At 43.1% G+C, this 17,037-nt stretch overlaps 1 protein-coding gene across 3 annotated transcripts in view; it reads right to left on the reverse strand.

The window, feature by feature from the left end:
• Window positions 1-17,037, reverse strand: part of LOC137521677 (pleckstrin homology domain-containing family A member 7-like) — a 327,880-nt gene that overhangs the window by 52,002 nt on the left and 258,841 nt on the right. For all 3 annotated transcript variants that reach the window (XM_068241281.1, XM_068241280.1, XM_068241282.1), the window contains 2 exons: window positions 2,613-2,761; window positions 1,071-1,178 (listed from right to left, as the gene is read on the reverse strand). In XM_068241281.1, coding sequence (XP_068097382.1) covers window positions 1,071-1,178; window positions 2,613-2,699 — 195 coding nt within the window. In that variant the 5' untranslated portion in view covers window positions 2,700-2,761. The remainder of the gene's footprint in view (window positions 1-1,070; window positions 1,179-2,612; window positions 2,762-17,037) is intronic.

Raw genomic sequence — 17,037 nt, forward strand, 5'->3', positions numbered from 1 at the left:
TTGTACATTTAACAGCATTAAAGTTGAAAATGAGAACTGACATCTGTGTGTGACCAAAAAAAAAAAAAAAACCCACTAAACTAACCAAGAACATATTCCCCTCCAAAAACGCTATACATGCATTTCTAACACAGGCAAATGCTTGAAGTTCTGTAAACTGACACTAGAGGGAGACCTATCCAATGCATTCTCCACATGGCAGATAATATCTACAAATGTATTAAAATAGTGAAATCAACACCTATGTTTTGCAAAGTGCGCCAACCCATAACTATAGATAGGCTTTCATTGCAATTACTGGCTGCCAGGAGTTGTTCTTTTTACAGAAGACTCAGAGAAAAAGGAACAATTCATGCATACACATTGTGCCAAGCCATACGTGCAGCACACAACCGATACACATTCGCTGAGCAGGGTCCATTGTGCAAACATCCATTCAACTGCAATGTCTTCTTCCATCCATAAAACTGCAGCACTGCAGCAGACTAAGGTGCATATGCACAAAGATATGGTAAAGCTACCATCTATTACGGTGACAAGGTAATGCGTATTGCGCAATCAGCATGAACTGAATTACACAGCATTGTCAGAGTAATGCCCGAAACCTTGCCACAGTAATGGTAATACTGTACACAGCAAGTTAACTGTACTTTCTATGAATATGCCCCTATGTGTGAAAGGGCCCAAAAGATGAATGAAAGGAAAAATCGAGCGATAGGGATATGGAGGCTGCCATATGTATTTCCTTTTAAGCAATACCAGTTGCCTGGCTATCCTGCTGATCCTCTGCCTCTAATCCTTTTCGCTATAGACCCTGAACAAGCATGCAGCAGATCAGGGGTTTCTGACATTGTCAGATCTGACAAATTTAGCTGCATGCTTGTTTCTGGTGTGATTCAGACACTACTGCAGCCAAATAGATCAGCAGGATTGCCAGGCAACTGGTATTGTTTAAAGGGAATCCTCTTGCTGCATTTGCATATTACAGGCTGCTGCATTTGCATGTTACACAATAAAAAGCATGAAAGAAAGCTGCGAGAAAAGCATAGATGTGGACAGAATTCACTGACCTGTTTGTAGAGCCAGCCTCGGATCACCACGGGAGAATTGGGGTCCCTTTTAATTGAATATTCCCTTTTCCCAAATGTGTGCACTCTTTTTATTGATCTTGTGGAGGGCTAAAAACAAAAAGGGACAAATGTTAGCACTCTTATTTGTGACAGTCTATCTAGCCCCATATGTTGTCAGCTTATCAGCAGCCAGAGTGGTTCAGTGCTCTTCCAGGAAGTCTCCCTCTGAGATATGTCATTTGGCCAAACTCTAAACACATCACTCTATATGCTACTTTGTGTTTTAAAGGGTGACTGTCACTTTTCACACCTACTGGGCCAATGTTTGTTTTGTTATCCAACATGTTTCAGCTTCCTGTGGCTTTGCACTCTTGTTTTAAGTGCAACAAGCCTGATCAAGAGCTACAGATTGCCCAGCAAGCTCATGGTGAACCAGAAATCCTAGAAGTGCCACGAGGCGATATTTTCGGCGATGGCACCAGACATTGGCAACATCTTTAACATAATCATGTTAAACGATGTTGCCCCTCCCCCGGCAATCGTGCGTCGTTAAGCAACAGACACGGCGGATTGGAAATAGGGGACATGAGAGGGGATGGGGTAGGGGGGACAATGGCTAAGCAGTCTGTGGACATTTTTTAGGTTTACAGTTCCATTATGCTCCTCTCAGTCTGTGGCATGCTGTGACAGAGTGTGCAGCGATAGTCACTGTGGATTGTCTTCATTATGGTATATATTTAACCACTCCAGGATTCTGCGTACGCTTAAGTACGCCCCTGAATCCTGAAGTGGATTCCATGGAAACGGCCGCTCGTATGAGCGGCCGTTCCATGTCAGTTCACGGAGGGTGTCTCCGTGAACACCCTGCGAGCCTCCGATCGCAGCTCGCAGGGTAAATGTAAACACGCGGGGAAGATCTTCCCCGCTGTTTACATATATACGGCGCTGCTGCGCAGCAGCGCCATAGAGGAGATCGGCGATCCCCGGCCTCTGATTGGCCGGGGATCGCCGGCATCTGATAGGCTGAAGCCTATCCCATCAGGTGCAGGATGGAAATCGCCCTGGCTGCTATCTGATCGGTGCTGCGGGCTGGAGAGCCCACGCAGCACCGATCAGCAAAAAAAAGCCCTGGCACAGAAGTGGTTAAACATGCTGCCGTTGTCAGCACTATGATAAATGCTAAATAATAACGTGGGTAATAATGGTGGCCACTAACGGTCCAATTTTCGTCGATCCAAAATTAATATTTTCTTGTTGGTTGTGATGGATAGGAAGCAAAGATTGGTTCGTTGATTGTGTAGTGAACGATTTCACTTCCGATCAGAATTTCTGATCACTAACGATTTGATTTTTCACTAGAAATTGGATCATTAATGGCCACTTTAAGAATACATTGTACACAATTTGGCAGCTACAGAGAACCCACCTCTTTAGGATTTTTAATGCAGGAGATGAGAAAAGATGCTTTAGACAGTGTGTCCTATTAATGCAAGCAATTAGTCTGGTTATAGCTGGATGATTTACTTCTCACACTTCACTCACCCTTGACCCCTGGCTTAGGGAGGTGGTGGTGGCAATGCTGCTGGCCATGCTGAGGCCACTTCTGGGACGTTCCACTTCTTCACTCATGGTTGGCAGCTTCCAATTTCAAAGGGACCGTCACCCGCTGGGTCAGGAGTTCATCAAAGACTCTGTAATATAAACACTTCTTTAATGATCAATTCCGGGCCCCTTCAACCAGAAACCAGGTACTAAAAAGTGCTGAATGTTTCATTGACTTTTACCAACTCATTGAAGGCAGAGAAAACAGAATCTCCAGGCACTTAGAAACAGCTACAATAAAAACTCCTTGGTTGACCACACACAGGAATATCTATCACAGAGAATGACCATCACTGAAAGACTTTCTGCTATCCAATCAAAGCACTGCACTGCTGGGTCTCACCAAGAACAAAGTCTAATGCTGGATACGCACGGTGCGTTCCCGCACTCTTATGTACCGCTCGATTTCCGGACGCTCGATTATTTCTGAGCATTTCTGAACGCATTTCGATGATTGTTAGGTCGATTTGGCATACTTTGCATGTATATTGACCTAACGATCCATCGAAACGCGAATCTGCCATGTCGGAGATAATAGAGTCGACGCAAATCAAGTGGCGCATCGAGTGCGGGATCACACAGAGTATTTCCAGCATAACATTGTAAATTTTTTTGGGGGACCAAGTGCTTCTCCAGAGTAGAGTTCTTCAGAAATACTTCATATATGCTGGATTGCCTCAAATAAAGGTCACTAGCAGACTAAAATAGTTACTAACCTCACAGCCAAAACTCTAAACAAAAATGGCCTTCATTTCACATTCATTGACCTCAAACAAAAAAACCCAAACCCTGATTAAATGTTTGCCTCTTACTTTTTATTACAATTGTTCATAAATTCCAAATACAACCGTAAAATAACTAAATACGTTAAAAGGGGGAAAAAAAGATACAATATAGGGTACATTAAAGGGGCACTATGGCGAAACATTTTGAAATTTAAATTATGTGCAAACATACACAAATAAGAAGTACATTTTTTCCAGAGTAGAATAAGCCATGAATTACTTTTCTCCTATGTTGCTGTCACTTACAGTAGGTAGTACAAATCTGACAGAAGTGACAGGTTTTGGACTAGTTCCATCTCTTCATAGGGGATTCTCAGGAATTTATTTATTTTCAAAAGCACTTATGCTTCATACACACTTGAGATAAAAGTCTTTGGAAAAGGCAAGATCACAGACCAATTTTACCCCCTTCCATGTAGTATGAGAGCCATACTCTACACAGTCTATTCTATGGAGCTGCACTCTCCATCAGATAAAATCTTTGCAAGATGCTGCACGCAAAGATGCCCGTACACACTCAAAAGATCATTATCTGCAAAAGATCTGTTCCTGCAAAATATCCATTCCTGCAAAATGCATTAATAGTCTATGATATCTGCAGATCCCCATACACACCTTGTTTAACAGACTTCATCTGCATATCTGGCAATCATCTGCAGATCTGAAAATCCATCCTGGTGGATCTGATCTGCAGATGATCTGCAGATGATTGTCTGTTAAACCAAGTGTGTATGAGGATCTGCAGATATCATAGACTATGAATGCATTTTGCAGGAATGGATATTTTGCAGGAACAGATCTTTTGCAGATAATGATCTTTTGAGTGTGTACGGGCATCTTTGTGTGCAGCATCTTGCAACAATTTCTGTCTGATGGGGAGTGCAGCTCCATAGACTAGACTGTGTAGGTATGGCTCTCATACTACATGGAAGGGGGTAAAATTGGTCTGTGATCTTCCCTTTTCCAAAGACTTTTATCTCAAGTGTGTATGAAGCATTAGTGAATGGCAGTTGCTCTGTCCAACTGCCAAAAAACTGCAAACAGGGAAGCTGGCCAGCATCATTGTTTAAATCCTTTTGGGGAAAGTCTTTGTAAAGAATAAAAGCCTTACTGAGAATCCCCTATGAAGAGATGGACTAGTCCAAAATCTGTCACTTCTGTCAGATTTCTACTACCTGCTGTAAGTCACAGCAACATAGGAGAAAAGTAATTTATGGCTCATTTTATACTCATACTTCTTATGTGTTTATGTATGCACATAGCTTAAATTTTAAAATTTTTCGCGATAGTGCCCCTTTAACTTCACCCCCTGTGTAATTCATGTACTGGAGGAAATCATCTAAAGAAAATAATAAGAATACAGATTATATTTATATTTGTTGGACATGCCGATAAAACCAGTTGAATAAATATAAAGGCCAGTACAGATGCGTGTCAGCCATGTAGCTGATGACACGTACGGTTGCTATGTGGCGGGGGAAGAGACGACAAAGCAGCGCATGTGTGACATCATGCGGCAGGCGGGAGAGAGGCATCTTCAAAGAAGTCAGCTCTCCATCGGGTGAGTTGACCCGCCGGGCAGATGGCTTGCAGGTTTGGTGGTTGGGAGCTGCCATACATACGCTTGATTATTAGCTGAGGCAGTCATTATCCGCCGCCTCAGATTACTTTAGTCAAGCATGTGCCCGAGCCATTAGACGAGCTTCAGTCTCTAGGTGGCAAGGAGCTGGGTACCGTGATCTTCTGCAGCAAGTATTTTGATGCTCGCTGCTACAAAAACGAAGTCGTTTTGCAAATTGCTTTGGATTGCACATTTTTAATGCATTAGCTAATAAATGCATTAAAGGGATACTGTGGGGGGGGGGGGGGGGGGGGGGGTCGGGGGGGGGGGTCGGGGGAAAATGAGCTGAACTTACCCGGGGCTTCTAATGGTCCCCCGCAGACAACCTGTGTTGGCGCAGCCACTCACCGATGCTCCAGCCCCACCTCCAGTTCACTTCTGGAATTTCTGACTTTAAAGTCAGAAAACCACTGCGCCTGCATTTCCCTGTCCTCGCTCCCGCTGATGTCACCAGGAGTGTACTGCGCAGACACAGACCATACTGGGCCTGCGCTGTGCGCTCTTGATGACATCAGCGGGATCGAGGACGCGGCAACGCAGGCGCAGTGGTTTTTAGACTTTAAAGTCTGAAATTCCAGAAGTGAACCGGAGGCGGGGCCGGAGCATCCATGAGTGGCTGCGCCAACACAGGATGTCTGCGGGGGACCGTTAGAAGCCCCGGGTAAGTTCAACTCATTTTCCCCTGACCCCCCTACAGTATCCCTTTAAAATAAAGAAGAGTTATAAAGTGCTACTCCAGCAGCCAATGACAAGCTGGCCAGTAAGAACATGAATTAGATTTTCAATTTGATGAACAATTTGTGCTTCTTCTCCTGAGATCCTGTAAGGGTAGGAAACAGAAGAGCATCCAGTAACTCACTAATGAGCTGAAGAGAGATACATTCAGACATGAATAAAGAGGTTTATAAAATATAACAAAGACTTCATTTATCTCTTTGGGATGAGACACCCATTCTAGAGTCTAAGTTAAGGTCCAGTTTTAGGTCTATGAATGTATTTAGCCAAAAGCAATGCCATCTATCCTTCTGGCCTTGCGTGGCAGCCACAGCGATGTCTCTGACTGATCAATGCACTTTTTATTCCTCTCTTTATTACATTAAATGGGTTTTTTTCTTGTGGCTTTGAGAACACTAACAAAAGTCCCAGTTGGTGACAGCAGCACACAGTAAAGCTTAATTATATTATAGATTACACATTTTCACATTCAGAATCATCAGACAAGTGATAGCCTCACACTCGCACATTCTAAGAATCAACATTCAAGAATAAAGGGTTACTCCATTTTGGTACAAAAATCTATATAACCGCCACTATACAAGACACGTTGTAAGGCTTTTTGCAGACGCTATATGGTTCTTAGCAGGTGGACAGTAAGGGCCGAGAAAGGCGATTTGAGCGCAGCCATAAGCTGTATTGTGTGTTACGGATATAGCGGCGCTCTGAGTAATTTGAGCACCGGTAATTGGTGGAGCCCGAATTACGCAGGTAAGAAAATAGGTTATCAGCACGGGAATATATTTTAAAATAGGCAGAAGAATAGCAAGAGACCCGGGTGCAGCATCTTTCGGCTTTACCCTGTGCGGTTTTTACTTGCGTTTGTCAGGGCCACTTTTGCCAAGAATCTAGTGTGTGGTCCCAATGCATTGATGAGAGATCACAATACTAATATGATAAAAGATAGGGCAAATACACATGTACAGTGGGATGCGAAAGTTTGGGCAACTTTGTTAATTGTCGTGATTTTCCTGTTTAAATCGTTGGTTGTTACGATAAAACATGTCAGTTAAATATATCGTATAGAGGAGACACACACAGTGATATTTGAGAAGTGAAATGAAGTTTATTTACAGAAAGTGCGCAATAATTGTTTAAACAAAATTAGACAGGTGCATAAATTTGGGCACCACAAAAAAAGAAATGAAATCAATATTTAGTAGATCCTCCTTTTGCAGAAATTACAGCCTCTAAACACCTCCTGTAGGTTCCAATGAGAGTCTGGATTCTGGTTGAAGGTATTTTGGACCATTATTCTTTACAAAACATCTCTAGTTCATTCAGGCGTGATGGCTTCAGAGCATTAAAATTTAAATCACACCACAGATTTTCAATTATATTCAGGTCTGGGGACTGAGATGGCCATTCCGGAACGTTGTACTTGTTCCTCTCTGCATGAATGCCTTAGTGGATTTTGAGCAGCGTTTAGGGTCGTTGTCTCGTTGAAAGATCCAGCCCCGGCGCAGCTTCAGCTTTGTCACAGATTCCTGGATATTGGTCTCCAGAATCTGCTGATACTGAGTGGAATCCATGCCTCCCTCAACTTTGACAAGATTCCCAGTCCCTGCACTGGCCACACAGCCACACAGCATGATGGAACCACCACCATATTTTACTGTAGGTAACGGGTGTTTTTCTTGGAATGCTGTGTTATTTTTCCTCCATGCATAGCACTCCCTTGTTATGCCCAAATAACTCAATTTTAGTTTAATCAGTCCACAACACCTTATTCGAACATGAAGCTGGCTTGTCCAAATGTGCTTTAGCATACCTCAATCGGCTCTGTTTGTGCTGTGGGTGGAGAAAAGGCTTCCTCTGCATCACTCTCGCATACAGCATCTCCTTGTGTAAAGTGCACCAAATGGTTGAACGATGCACAGCGACTTCATCTGCAGAAAAATGATATTGTAGGTCTTTGGTGCTGGTCTGTGGGTTGACTGACTGTTTTCACTATTCGTTGCTTCTGTTTATCCAAGCTTATTCTTGGTCTGCCACTTTGAGCCTCAACTTGAACTGAGCCTGTGGTCTTCCATTTCCTCAATACATTCCTAACTGTGGAAACAGACAGCTGAAATCTCTGAGACAGCTTTCTGTATCCTTCCCCTAAACCTTGATGGTGAACAATCTTGGTCTTCAGGTCATTTGGGAGTTGTTTTGAGACAACTCCCAAATGAGACATGTTGCTACTCTTCAGAGAAAATGAAAAGGGAAATTTACAATTGACCCCCTTAACCACTTAAGGACCGCCTAATGCCGATAGGCGGTGGCGGGTTTAAGTGGTTATTACATGGAAACGGCCTTTCCATGTCAGTTCACGGAGACTGTCTCCGTGAACAGTGTGTGAGCCGCCGATCGCGGCTCGCACGCCTAATGCAATCCCCGCTGTTTACATCAATACGGCGCTGCTGCGCAGCCGCGCCGTAAGGCAGATCGGCGATCCCCGGCCTCTGATTGGCCGGGGATCGCCGTCATTTGATAGGCCGAAGCCTATCCTACAATGCGCAGGACGGATATCCGTCCTGCGCAGCTGAATGAGGGAGAGGGAGGTAAGGGGAAGGAGGGAGCGCCGAAAATGCTGCGGAGGGGGGCTTTAAAGAGCCCCCCCCCCCGCTCGACCACACGCAGCGGCGGCGATCAGACCCCCCCAGCAGGTCATCCCCCTAGTAGGGAAAACGGGGAAGTCTGATCGCCCTGCCGTGCACACGATCTGCGCTGCGGGCTGGAGAGCCCACGCAGCGCAGATCTGCAATAACAGCCCCGGTCCTTAGGTGGTTAAATACTCTTTCATAATTGGATTCACCTGTGTATGTAGGTCAGGGGTCACTGAGCTTACCAAACCAATTTGAGTTCTAATAATTAGTTCTAAAGGTTTTGGAATCAATAAAGTGACAACAGTGCCCACATTTATGCACCTGCCGAATTTTATTTAAACAACTATTTGTGCACTTTCTGTAAATCCAATAATCTTCATTTCACTTCTCAAATATCACTGCGTGTGTCTCCTATATGATATATTTAACTGACATTTTTTATCCTAACAACTAACTATACAGGAACACCATGACAATTAACAAGGTTGCTCAAACTTTCGCATCCCACTGTATATACACTCAACATCAGTATTAAAAAGCTCCCTGAACTTGGCCTGCAATAGTTTTTAAATTTAGTATGCGCTTATATGCTGCTCCTATCCAAATCTGCCAATGTACGAGGGTTGACTGGAAGCAATATATTCTTCAAGTGGGTAGATTTATTTTCTCAGTGGATTGGATGGATGAATGCAGAGGTATAACTACAAACTATGCCCCCCCCCACCTTCCAATGTTCACACCATATCCTTGCCTACTAGTAGTGACCCTCACAGCCTGGGGCCCCGTCTTGGAAGGTTCATAAAGCAAGTGTGGCTATCATAATTTTCACACTTACAAGTGTAGCCACAAAAAAATTACCTGATAAGAAGGATGGACTCCTTTATTGGAACAAGGGAAGGTTAGAACCCCCCCCCCCCAAGTTCTGGGTCCTTATTATGCCGATGGATGGATGGATGGATGGATGGTGGAAATGGATAAGGAGTATATGTTAAAGGGAAAAAATGCAAAAAGAATCCCTACGTTACAAAGTGATGTTACATTGTACTCTAGTAAGTAAACCGCACAGCAACCCAGACTATCTCCTAAGCAAAGGCAAACTTTATGAAAGGCCTCCCCAACATCTTCCCCTTGTGATTATGTCACTGTCGTGCTTGAAGAACAAGCCCAAGTGACCACACGGGTGCTAGTAGGGGGTGGAGTCTGACTAGGTTGTCCATACCTCAGAACTGTGCGAGGACACCACGTTGGGACCTCTGACCAGCAGCAAACGAAGAGTTCAGTAAATCCCAAACTGATATATCATGCTGCCTTGTAGAGAGGACATTATTTCCCTCCTGGAGTTCACCGTTCTAAATGCATTTGGGGTAAAAAGTGGATTTGGTTCAGGGGGCTGGAGCCTGACCATGATCAGGTGTAGTTTATTTCTAGAGGCTGAGCCCTCTAGAAATAGGTTACAGTATTCCTGGACATACATAAATGTTTATTTAGAGTAACAGGAGAGAATGAAGGAACACTAATCCGGTAAGGAACACAGCAGTTCAGCAGTGGAGAGTATTTTTGCCTTTGGAAAACACTACATCACATACAGCGGGGCCTGTGAAGATGGCAAGACACCTTGTTGTTTCAGCAGCTCTGAATTGACCCCGCTGACCTCCGAGCCATGAACGGAGGTGACTTAGTGTGTGAAACTTTATCAGGAAACGCTGTTTGCCAGAAACTTCCAACAAAGTTGAAACACAATATATACAAGCGCAAGAAGGAGGCAGCAGACAGGGCCTGAGATGGGGCTGGCTCTCCCTCCAGAAGGGAGTAGGCCAATGTAATGGTGTATCCATGCGGGAGAGAAGAGGTGAAAAAGAATTTGGCTGGATTCCACAGAGGGGGGATACTGAACTCCAAAGCACAGACTGACTTCTATTCCAGCATTGTTCCAGGCCTGCATGCAGCCAGTAACCAAGCACTCCTGTGCACTAGCTACAGATTAATGATCCACGTCCTTTCTTCTCCTCAGCATTGTTCTGCTAGTTCATAAAAAACAAACAAGACTGCACTGAGGCGACTTCGTTTACAGGTTTTTTTTCAAATCCTCCAACACACAAGAATGGTTGCAATTACTCTGCTATATGAAAAGGTAATATTTATTATCAAAGGGAACCAGTGAGAGTGATATGGAGCAGGGCTGGATATCTGGAAAGGCCACAGAGGCCCGGGTCTTGGGCGGCTGCAGCCCAAAGGGGCACCTGGACATGAAAAAGAGGTTGCTACATATAAAAGGAGGCTGAAAATATGGAGCAACACATGAAAAAGGGAAACGGATGGCTGTTCATGAAAGAGAGGCTCTGCATACATGGATGATACACGTGGAAGAGGAGGCAGCACATGGAACGGGCGGGGCACTGCTGTACATGAGAGCGGAGCCACAACATACTTGGCCTAGGGGCACACAAAGTATAAATCCAGCCTTGATATGGAGGCTGCCATATTTATTTCCTTTTAAACAATACCAGTTGCCTGGCAGTCCTCCTGATCCTGTGTCTCTAATACTTTTTTAGCCATAAACCCTGAACAAGCATGAAGAACAGGTACTCTGACACTACATATGAAATAAGATCAAAAGGACTGCTACGCAACTGGTATTATTTACAAGGAAATAAATATGGCAGCCTCCATATACCTCTCACCTCTTGTTCTCTGTAAGTATCATACTTGAGCAGTTCAGTTACGGTATATCAGTATTCTGATTATTATTATTATTATTATTTTTTTTTTAAGTTTACTACGGTTTCAGAAATATGCCTCTCCTTTTATATGCTTCTTTTATAGCTTGCCTTTTTTCATTATGGAAATCTCTTTACTACTGTCAAGGTGTGTACACATGCACAAATCATTGTCACTTGTAGGGCTACAACCCAGTAGAGCGATTTTTTGAGCGTTTAGGGAGAGATTCAAAACGCTAGCGATTTCCCTAAATGCTTAGCTAATGTTAATGGATGGGCCAAATTCCACTAGAGCGATTGTGATTAGCAAAATCGCTAACGCAGGACATGCAGCGTTTGAGCGTTTGCGTTAGCGTTTCTGCAAGGTAAAGTATATAAACGCTGGCGTAAGCACTCAATCGCTATACGGAGCGATTTGCTACCGTTTTTAAATTACTGCATACTGTAAAAAAAAAAATAAAAAAAAAATTGAAAGACTAATCAGAATTAAAACCGCTAATCAGAAATCCCTACACAAATCGCTGACAAAAAAAAGCTTACACTTTTTAAAATCGCTACCAAAATCGCCAGAAAACGTTCATGAAATTGCTTACAAAACGCTCATTAAAACGGTAGAGATTGCAATTTGCGCTTTGTAGTGGGTTCCAGGCCTCAGACTCGATGCCTGGCGTGACAGTTTAATGAGATGCAAATATTTATGTTAATTTTTATACAGCTTGTAAACAGTCCAATGGAATGAAGCTACTGCAGCATTTGATTGGTCCATTTCAAGATGCAAAAATCAGCATAGAAAGTAGAATAAAATCCGCAACTTGGAATTCTTTGCATCTCATGGACCATCACTAGTCCCGCTATGCCTCAGCCTAGTGGTGCGTTCTGTTGGTGTGGAGGGGAAGAAAGGACAATGGTGCAGCACACAATGGAGTGGCTGCAGGCAGGCAGAGTAGGGAGGGGAACACGCTTGGTCAAGATGATCCAGCACTCCAAATCATTTGGGAAAGCATTGGGGCGGATGTTGCCATGCTCTATGTACTGAGTTTTTGTATAGCAGGCAGGCTAGTCATCTGGAAAAATGTTCTGGCAATATTTACAGCAGACTGAAAGAGGAGGAGGTGGGCTATGTAAGGGGAAGAAAGGTGCATCAAAGCTAGTTCGTTACAGAGGTTATTGGTGGCATCATATATAAACCTTCATTATTTCAGGTTTCTGATCAATAACCTCTTTTGGCAGGGCGTGAGGGCATTGTTTTGAGAAGTTCAAAGTGGAGTCAGAACTTAGCTGTGGCCAAACTAAGTGAAACTGCAGTCTAATGCTTTCAGAAAGAATGCAAATGTGTTAGAATACCCATCAGGCTTCCTGCTCTCTGTGCCCACCAAAAAGCATATTCATCCTTCCTGTTCTCCGTATCTTTCTTCAACAGGTGTTCCACTAACAGGCACTTAACCACAAAAAAAAAAAAAAAAGGATATAAATGGCAAGCAATTTCAGATGTCCTCTGCCTTGCCCAACACTCTTTACTATGGTGTTCACTGCCAAAGCAGCGTAAATAGGTGTAGTGATCAAATGTGTTTTTTCCTTTATAAAAATATGTATCTCCTAAAAGGTAGGGCTAAAAAACTGAAATCAAAGAATGGTAAACGCTCAGAAAGAAGGCAAAGCTGATCTGTTTACTTTCCTGGCAACTTCATAAAATAAAGTGTATGATTGAGGGTGGAGCAGAGGCGTATCTAGAGGGTGCAGTCAGGGCTTGTGCCATGGGCGGCTCAACAGCATGGGCACCATGCCTGCTCCTGTGCTGCGCTCCACACCTGCCCCTAATCTGACTTCAGATCAGATTAATGCTGTTACCTCAGGAACAGGGCTGCTTAATTTAATGTAGGGCACACTTGGCTTAGTGTTAGAAAAGAGGACAGAGATGAAATAAGATTTTTCCCCAAAAAAAAAATAAAAAAAATTAAACAGCAATATCTTGATCCAAAAAACACAGGCAACCATAATACGTTTACATGGATGGTTCCCCCAAGTGGTGAGAGCATTTTTGGGGGGGCTGCCTGCGCTGCTTCTGCCCCCCTTTAGAGTGTAGCTTACAGAGCGTGGTCCCAGGTGGTAAGGGATCCTGGGACCCCACCTGTTATGCACACCTCTGTGTTGTACTTTTATAAACTATTGCAAATAAAAATACCATTCGTCAGCAAAAAAAAATTCTGCTGAACTGACTGTCCTCTCCTCTAAAAAACTGAACAAGGTTTTGGCAGGAGCAGGACTTGCCGTGACTGCATGACAAACAGATTGCAATAAAATGACCATTTAGGATTTCTATCAGTTTTAATTAAATGGGGAGTGAAGATATACCGGTAATCATGGAAACTGTACAGATGGACTCAATTTTACACAACCACATTGCAAGCAATTATGGACGAAGGGCACAATAAGGAAAAACAGCCGCAGATCACATTCAGTTTACCCTCTAGGCTCGTGATATGTAGATCGCGCTGGCTGTCACCTCACACATTTCCACTGACTGCTCTGCACGATAAGACAACAGACGTTTTGACGTGTGTCAGAAGCCCCTTTGTGTCGCAGCGCACAGTCTAGAGCTCTGAGGCCCAGATCCAGGATTAAGAGTGTGTGGGAGAGATTGTGCCAAGACACAAGGACCCTTTAACAATGGAAAGAATGTCTTCCACCTACCAGTATAAAGAGTCAGGGTTCATATCGGGGGAAACAATGAAGGGCCTATTCACACTGGCACAAGAAAGGTCAGCACCAGCCACTGTTACATTTAACTCTTCTGCATGCTACAGTGATGCCTATTGAAGCTTTTCACCAATTAAATTACATCTCTGGGGTTGCAGCGACTGGCGATCACAGGCCCCCATTTTCATGTACTTGTACTGTGCCAGAAGGACAGAAGAAAGAATTTATGATATTTGTGAAAAAATGCAAAAAAAAAAAAAATTTATGAAAATGAACATGGCATGCCTCAAACTTCTTACATTTTCAATGGACTGCAGAAGGAGCTGTACACGGGGACTTGGGGACACATTTAAATGTCAAAAGCAATAGTATTTTGATATTCAGTTTCTAAAAACTGCTGCGCTTGGTTTTTACGCAAAGTTTTTCATCATTGCTGTTTTATGTCGGGTGTGCTAAAGACATTTATAGCCAGTTTTATTATAGCAATCATAGCTAAAAGTTAAAACAGTTAATAACAAATTAAATAAGATACCATTAAAGAGGAGCTGTTAGGTATAGGGTCTCAGAGAAAACAAACACATATCAGTAGCTAAAGATTGGCTGTACTTACATTACATATGCATTTCACTGTCCACGTTTGGATTTCACAGAATTTGTATAGAGTATATGCAGAGATTGATGCTCCTGACAGCTCATAGCAGGTTCCATGTTTGTCTGTCTCCTATGAAGCCAAATGTGTCGTCATGTCCTGCCTGCTTCCTGATCACAGAAAAGTTCGTACTGAATAACACTAGTGTGCAGTGAATATTAATTAGCCATGTGGCTAGGAACAATAGCGGACTTCTGCAGTGTACTCTGGAGATTTTTCAGTGCTGTGCGCTGGACTGAGTTACAAGCTGCTGAAACTTGATACTGTAACTTCTCATTAGCAGCCGAGGGGAGGGCCCCAGAATGCTTTGCAGTATGGTATGCGGCTTGCGTCCTCTTAAGAGCTTGGGTCTAACAGCTTTGCTGATAAGCACACATCAAATGTAAGAGAGATTTTTTTACTACAGTATTGCCTTTTTGGCTTCCTTCTAAACTGTTTAACACAGGAGAATAGAGGTTTAAATTAGCTTCTGCAGCCTGACAGTTACTCTTTAAGACACGGCTCCAGGCACAAATGTTTTTAAAAGTCAGGAAATTTACATCAAATAAGGGTGGAAGGCGGTGGCCTGAGTTTTCTTTAGGGTGGAAGGAGGTGGCCTGATTTGATGTCAATTTCCACTTCCTTCTGTTTTAAAGTGGACCCAAATTAAAAATACAAGAATTTTTCAGAAATAAAAATCGATTTTATAAATTATAATAAATAGCAGCCTTTTTTCAGCTGCCTGATGACAAATATAAAATATTTTACATTTATTGGAGGAACCCCTCCCTTCCTTTCATATTGCCGGGACTAAATCCAGCAGACTGGTGGAGTAGATGGGGTCCAGCAATTGAGGAATTGCTAATGGCTGCCACCTGTATAACCCTAGCTATGAAAAGAGAAGGGGGAAAAGCATGCACTGAAATGCTCATAGGCTTGGAGTGTTTATTTATCTTTGTATTTGTCAGAGTGGTGCAACTAAATATTTTTAATTAAAAAAATGTTTGGTTTGGGTCCACTTTAAGAAAGCAAATGTTTTTTTCTGCATAACATTTTAGTAAGAGGGCTTTTTGGTCCTTTTTATCCCCTTACACACTCCTAGGAGTTCTGGTTCACCATGAGCTTGCTGGGCAATCTGTAACTCAACTAGAAATTTCACTGTCAAGGGCCCCACAACCTATGAGGTTGTCCAGTTATGCTCTACATAACAGATATAGGATCCATGCAGCTTTACACAACCCAAGGCTAAAATATATGTCTCCACAAGTAGTAAGCGCAGCTCTGTATGTACAGGGAAAACATCAATGCACTTCATGGCAAGAGGAAAAACAACCACGGGGAACTTTCATCTAAGCAAGCGCTATAGGAGGACATCTAAAGAATGCACCACCTGACTAAAGGGCCAGAGGCCAAACCGTAATGTATGGCAGCCCGCAGATCATTCATGCCTTGAACTTGGTCACCGGACCCGCAACAGATGCAGAGGTTACAGGTTGCGGTCTTCTTGAAGCAATAGGTTTCACAGAGGGGAAAGAGAAGAAGGAAAAGCTAAGCGCATTAGATTCTGGACTTAATTAGCTGCTCATGGATGTACAATGCCAGTTAAGCTTTTATGGAAGAAAGAAAAATATTTGGAGAACTATAAAGGTGAATATTTGGAATCTGGCTTAAAACTGTATATCCCCTGGAGAAAAATAAATTTTAAATTGCATGTTTCTGTCTAGAAGATGAAGGGAAGCAATATAAATCTGCACTTTTGTTTTGAACACCTAATGGTTACCTACATAAAGTAGAGGACGAACATGATCAAACCCAGGGACATCTTTGGCACAACTCAGAAAGGAAAAAAAGATTCTGATTTGTTGATTCATGTTCTAGCAATAGAGGTCATTAACCCATCTAAGAGAAAGAGGTGTAAAGTAAAGCTATGTACTAACACTAGCTTAAGGACTGGACTGAGGACAAAAAAAGTGGCATTTCTAAGTAGATTTCAACAAAGTAAACTAGGGATTTTATTTCTGCCATTACATAAATGACCACAGAGGTCACCATTAAGGGCAGCACGGTGGCATAGTGGTTAGCGCTCTCGCCTTGCAGCGCTGGGTCCCCGGTTCGAATCCCAGCCAGGTCATTATATGTTCTCCCCATGTCTGTGTGGGTTTCCTCCTGGCACTACAGTTTCCTCCCACACCCCAAAAACATACAGATAAGTGAATTGGCTTCCCCCTAAAAATTGGCCGCAGACTATGATACATGCACTACACGATACATACATAGACTTATGACTATGGTTGGGACTAGATTGTGAGCCCCTGGGGGACAGTTTGTGACAAAACAATATCCTCTGTACAGCGCTGCGTAATATGTCGGCGCTATATAAATACATAAATAAAAAAACAAACAATTCTGACAGCAGACACACAGATGGTCAATAAGGATTTTGTTTGGTGTGCAATACACATCAGTATTTATCTGCCTGAAACTTCTGCGGTCGGGCAGGCCTCGGAAGTCGGGTAAAAAGCCTATGCTAAACTTCTAAATGTAAAAGGGAG

Source organism: Hyperolius riggenbachi, chromosome 6 (assembly GCF_040937935.1).
Source record: "Hyperolius riggenbachi isolate aHypRig1 chromosome 6, aHypRig1.pri, whole genome shotgun sequence".
In the NCBI taxonomy this organism is placed as follows: domain Eukaryota; kingdom Metazoa; phylum Chordata; class Amphibia; order Anura; family Hyperoliidae; genus Hyperolius; species Hyperolius riggenbachi.